A 6,402-nucleotide genomic window follows, 5' to 3' on the forward strand; every position below is an offset into this window, starting at 1 on the left:
GTCTCGAGCTGAAAGTAGCCGTTGACGACGGCGTAGCGCATGGCGCTGACACCACCGTACACGATACCGATCATCGCATACTGGAAAAGAATGGAGAGACACTCGGCCGACGTGTACACCGGGACACCACCGGCGCGGAGCGCGCCGTCTTCGAGGTCACCGGGCGTCTTGTTGGCTTCGTACTCGTCGCCGGCAGCCGCCGCCTTGTCGATCGAGTGCACGTACGAGAGGCGATGGGGGCCGTCACAAACTCCTTGGTGTTGTTCATGTTGCCGCTCAACCAGGAAATTGAAAAGTGAGCTCTGCGGAAAAGGGTGACCGTCGACGAAAACCCCCGATCTGATTTCGGGTGCTCCTGGACGGGCCACCGCACCAGATGGTTGCCGCCACCTCGCGTTATAAAACGAATGTTGTTGAAGTGGAAATGGACTTTTGTCACCTTCCAACGCCTTTCGCCGTCTCGTCCTGTCTAACCGGCCGACTCAGGCACGGGACCCAGATGCAATCGTACTCGGCGTCTCGTCTGGTGCTACCACATGCAGCAGTACACGCGGCCCGTAGAGTTGCATGGAATGGTAAACGACCAAGCTCTTGACGAACGGTACAATTCTGTCGTACAGGCTCAAAACAGATAGATTGGGCGATCTTGGTGCTCTGTGGCTTTGTGGCGTGTGGCTCATACGAAGGAGCTCCCAATTGCTCAATAGACGTGGGTGGGTATTGCTATCGTTTGTCGAGCCACCGGCTTTGCTACAAGCCCCTCAGTTGCTTCGCATTGATCTGATAACGCTAGAAGTGTAGAAGAAGGTGAACAAGCCACTCTTGTTTTGTACGCTTGCCATATGCCACCACGTGATCGATGAACGTTGATGTTGGAGGTGCGAAAGGGTACAATGCGCGTCACTGGCCCAGTTTCGCCGGCTAAAGTATTGCCCACTGATGTGCTCTAGAGATGAGCCAACGCGGTTTGGAGGTGACGAGCAAAAAATGTCAAAACGAGTCGTTCTCAACACTTGAGAGTTATCTTCACGCCGCCAAATTGGTCGGGGCGCAAGGTGCCCGACCAGGTCGAACGAGCTTGGATAGAAACAGGATTTTTCGTGGACAGGCACTTGCACATCTATTGTGGTCTGGATACAACGTGCTGATTTACCATTTGACGCCACGTTACCTTCATCGGCCGTCAAGGCTTGATCACCAGTAACGAACGTGACACACGCTATACCGACCAAAAATGGGTGAGTCGCACAACAGCTGTAAACGTTAAAGAACGATGCGTCGCCTGCTGCTGAAGCTTGTCGTTTACTGTTTGCAATAATACATCCAAGGATATACTATTACAGCGATAACTTGCTGTATATAAAGTAGAAAACGATTTTTCCATCGACCAGCAGAGCACCTCTCCACTGTCCTAACTTTTCAAGCTTGAGTGACAGGTGACGTCGACGGAGCTTGGACAACGATGGGAAGATGGGAAGGAAAGGCTCAGAACCCATGTACCCACAAAGATCCATCATCTGTAAATTCGTTGAAGTGGATCGCTTTACGTGAGCAAATTGTGCGGTTCCAAAACACATGGTGTCACCGTCGGTGCAGTAGGACACGGCACGACGGTCGTTCACTCGAGCACTTTCTGCAGTCGATGCAAACTCCAACCAAGAGAAAACGCCGCACGCCGTCCGTGGTCCAGCGAGAGCAGAACCGTGAGCGTGCACGCGTCTACTATGAGAACCACCGACAGAAGGTGCTCGCCAAGCTCAAGCTCAAGTACGAGCAGAAGCGCATCGTCATCCAGGCCAAGCGACGCGAACGCTACTTCCAGCGCAAAATGAGCCTTGCTTCGGGCTGCAGAGCACCCGCGCCAGAGCCCCATCGGCTATCGCTTCGATTCATTCTCAATTAATAACTCTTCATTATTCCAAAAACACCACGTCATGCATCCTCTCTCGAGCCACAAGCATGACGAGAGCATCAAAGAAGCGTTCATTGCCAAGACCAACTTCGCAATCCTGCCGTCAATAGACCAGCGATTTCTATTGTGTATGGAAGTCAATCAATGCACTGTCCAGGGCTACCTCTTGGTGGTTCTGGCGCGACGTGGTGCAGAGCCAGACTACCGTCCAGGGGCAATGTTGTATTCGCTCCTGGAACAAGGAGCTTCAAGTGTTGGAGCAAACAAGAGTTTCTTGGCGCCGGAGTGGCGTGGCGGGATCGCTGACTGACAAGAGAAGATTATCGGAACGCCTACGCTACTGATGTCGTCGCGTCCCTTCGTCGTTTTATCTCTTCTCCTCTTCTCTTCTTCTATTGCTCTTCGTGCACTCAAATTACTGCACGAAAATCTCTTCTGCTACGTCCTGGAACCGCACCGAGTCAGAAAGCCGGGGTCAGTTAGCAGCGGTAGCATGGATCGCGCGACGCTGACGTGCCGGTGTATGTATGCGCTTCGTAAGGTGTTCACTGCGGGAATGACACGAACAAACAGTTGTGCCGCCGCGCGCAAATCTCCCTTGCTTTTTCAACGACGAAGAGAACGACTTGGCACCGAATCTATTCAATTTGCATGGTACAGGACGATCAATAGAAACACTAACGAGTACTAGTAGCTAGAGCTCTGGCGAGAGCTAAGGTCAAGACAGCTGGGCGTCACGGAAGACTCGATCGTTAGCGACGAGCTAGACGCGGAATATCGTACTAGCAACCGTGCGGCTAGGTGGGAGGCTGCCGTCCGAGCAAAAACCCATACCACGGAGACAACTTACCAGCAAAAGACGGTCGCTTGTCTCCAGTCACTGAGGTCGACCTCAAATTAAAGCCACGTGCGAACCGCAACGGCACCCAGCATACAATGCAAGTTAGTAAATCGGTGTAGACAAGGCCATAAATACCGGTATGGCCTAGGTGTAGGGTAGAGATTCTGGTCCTGCCTCTTGACGGTCCCCACGCCTCCTACCATGTAGGCGTACGTTTTGTTTCTTGTCAAGAGAGCACCTCCTGAGGCTCGTCAGGCGACACGAAGACGACACACTGTCTTTGGCTCGGGTGGTTTTGTCCAGTCCTTTTCATTGCTTGGCTGTTGTTCCCACCTAAGGCTAGGGTTCTTCCCTCATTCGGAGGATTCCCAGTTCTCTCATGTAGTTGTTGTTGAAGTGAGTCTACTTAGATATAATTTACACTGAACTGGGTATGGTGGTGGACTAGTGATTCCAGGGTGCTACGACGAGCCGGCCGCCGAGAGGCTTAGCCGAGCGGGAGACGTGGCGTGTAAACGGCGTATGCCGGTCTCTCTCTCGTAGTTTGTATGCCCCACTATCTTCTCGATACATTCCAGGCCATTGACTGTGGCGATTTCTCTGGTGCTCACTTCCGTTTGGTTTCCGTTCTGGCTCGCTTCCCGCTTATTCGTGTGCATCCTCTTCTTCTCTTCCTCCTCTCTGCTTCGTTCCTCTGCTGGCTGTCGAAGTGCCAGCTTGATTGCTACAGACAGCTTTGCCTCGGGTTTCGCCGGTTGCAAGCTGCTGGTCAATCAGTACCACATGTTCTGTCGTGAGCCCCCATTGCGCTTGCCAGTGCAATTAAAAGGCCGCATTTTCGTTCAGCACGAAGGACAATCCAAAGATGTATGGCAATGAAGGGCCCTGGCTAGACAGGGAGAGCGTACGGTAAGCAATCAAGGAATCCGGTTCTATTTCTACTACATAGCAATCTAAAACCAGCTGCACTCGGTAGCCAGTCGCTTTGGCAAGACAACGGCAAGAACCCAGCCTAGACGAGCGAACCATAGCGGTTGGTTGTTGTTGAAGTGAGTCTATTTAGATATAATTTACATTGAACTGGATATGGTGGTGGACTATCGATTCCAAGATGCTACGACGAGCCGGCCGCCGAGAGGCTTAGCCGAGCGGGAGACGTGGCGTGTAAACGGCACATGCCGGAACAAAGTTGTCGCATAGCCATGCGTCGTGCCGACCAGAGCGGTTGGTTGTAGAGTGGTATAGGGTACCGTGACTTCAACGTTATCACGCGGGTGACACGTAACCACGAGGCTGCAATTTTCGGCACGGAACAGACGGTGACCTGATCCTTGAGGTGCGTCAGAAGGCAAGAAGAGACACCAACCACACATGCAGCTGACAACAGACCCGTTAGCGTACAAGTACATACCGGTACTTGTTGTATTCGGGTGCCGATACAAACCCGGGGGATGGGATTGCTGTCCGTTCTTGGTCGAGAGAGACCCGTAATAGGTCATTGCGAAACTCAAGTAAACAACATAACGGTAGAGAAACCAAACATATTCTTTAACCTCTGCCTGAACACATTAGACGTTGCCATTCTGATTGCCGAGTACGATTGCATCTGGGTCCCGTGCCTGAGTCGGCCGGTTAGACAGGACGAGACGGCGAAAGGCGTTGGAAGGTGACAAAAGTCCATTTCCACTTCAACAACATTCGTTTTATAACGCGAGGTGGCGGCAACCATCTGGTGCGGTGGCCCGTCCAGGAGCACCCGAAATCAGATCGGGGGTTTTCGTCGACGGTCACCCTTTTCCGCAGAGCTCACTTTTCAATTTCCTGGTTGAGCGGCAACATGAACAACACCAAGGAGTTTGTGACGGCCCCCGATCGCCTCTCGTACGTGCACTCGATCGACAAGGCGGCGGCTGCCGGCGACGAGTACGAAGCCAACAAGACGCCCGGTGACCTCGAAGACGGCGCGCTCCGCGCCGGTGGTGTCCCGGTGTACACGTCGGCCGAGTGTCTCTCCATTCTTTTCCAGTATGCGATGATCGGTATCGTGTACGGTGGTGTCAGCGCCATGCGCTACGCCGTCGTCAACGGCTACTTTCAGCTCGAGACGAACGTGGCCAACTCGGCCAAGGCGCTCTTGAACCTCGGCTGGTCGCTCAAGGTGCTCTTTGGTATGATGAACGATTGCTTCCCGATCTTTGGCTACTCGCGCAAGCCGTACATGGTGCTCGGCTGGTTCCTCTGCTCGATCGCGCTCCTCGTGATCGCCGTCAAGGACCACGGTGAGGAAGGTTCGCAGACGGACGGCTCGGTCTTCATCCTCCTCGCGTCGATTGCCGGCTTTTGCTACGTCATGGCCGACGTCGCCCAGGACGCGCTCATGCTGGCGGTGGCCCAGCGCGAGCCGGACGCTGTCCGCGGTCGTCTGCAGTCGTACTCGTACGCGACGCGCACGGTGTTTTCGGCGGGTATGCAGGCCGTCTCTGGTTTCGGCCTCAGCTCGAAGCGCTTTGCCGGTGAATTCGACTTTGACATTGGCATCAACGGGTACTTTTGGATCATGGCGGTGCCGTCGTGCTTGAACGTGCTCGTGTGCTGGTTCTATGTCAAGGACGAGAAGCGCACGCGCATCCCGCTGGGCATCTACTTTGACCAGTTCTGGACGCTGGTCCAGAAGCGCGCCGTGTGGCAGGTCCTCCTCTTCAACTTCCTCTTTGGTCTCTTCACGTCGATCGGCTCGACGGCCGGCGACTACGTCGGTCTTTTCTGGGCTCAAGTCGAGAACGTCAACGCGCAGATCATCGGCGTCGTGAGCCAGCTCCTCTTTGCCGGCGTCCTCACGCTCACGGGCACCTACGGCACGCACTGGAACTGGCGCTTCGTGCTCGTCATCACGATCCTCGTCACGTACGCGATCGACTCGGTCTGCCAGTTCTGCACGATCTACGCCGTGGTGCGCAACCAGTGGTTCTACCTCGGTGTGCCGCTCATCGAGATGGTCCCGGTCGGTATCAACTTTGTTGTTGGCACGTACGTCATTGTCGAGCTCGCCGAGGTCGGCAACGAAGGCGTCATGTACGGTCTCCTCACGACGGTGGCCAACCTCCCGGGCACCTTTGGCACGCTCCTCACCAACATCATCGACAGCCAGCTCAACTACAACGTGGAGCTCCTCGAGCAGGACTCGCCCGAGACGCGCACCCAAGTCGCGTACTCGTACATCATTGCCTACTCGTGCGCGGTGCTTGGCTGCTGCTGGGTGTTCCTCCTCCCGCCGCAGCGCGCGGCCGTCGCCGAGCTCAAGAAGAACGGCGGCAGCCAGCCCAAGGTGGCCGCGCTCATCTTCTTTGGCCTCTTCATGGTGCTCCTCACGTCCATCACGGGCAGCTTGATGTCCATGTTCAAGTCCACGAGCTGCTTCCGCATTGCCGGTGGCCGCGTGCCGTGCGCGGAAGGCACGCCGCAGACGTACCTCGCCATCATCTTTGTGCCCGGTGCCATCGTCGCGGCGGCCACCTTGTACAAGCTCTACAAGAAGTAGAGTCGTGTCCATCTCTCTCGTACTCCCATTGTGTTTCGTTTGTTAATAACGAGTTGTGTCGTGTTTTTCTCCTACTCGATTGTGTCGATGGTTGGTTGTCGCAAAGTTTAG

At 54.8% G+C, this 6,402-nt stretch overlaps 1 protein-coding gene across 1 annotated transcript; it reads left to right on the plus strand.

The window, feature by feature from the left end:
- The first annotated feature begins 4,529 nt into the window (after window positions 1–4,529).
- SPRG_16068 (hypothetical protein) lies at window positions 4,530–6,365 on the plus strand. Its single transcript, XM_012355306.1, has one exon. It carries the CDS (start codon window positions 4,591–4,593, stop codon window positions 6,289–6,291), a length of 1,701 nt encoding a protein of 566 aa, XP_012210696.1. The 5' UTR covers window positions 4,530–4,590; the 3' UTR covers window positions 6,292–6,365.
- Window positions 6,366–6,402: the final 37 nt, after the last annotated feature.

This window comes from Saprolegnia parasitica (genome assembly GCF_000151545.1).
Source record: "Saprolegnia parasitica CBS 223.65 unplaced genomic scaffold supercont2.227, whole genome shotgun sequence".
Lineage (NCBI taxonomy): Eukaryota > Oomycota > Saprolegniomycetes > Saprolegniales > Saprolegniaceae > Saprolegnia > Saprolegnia parasitica.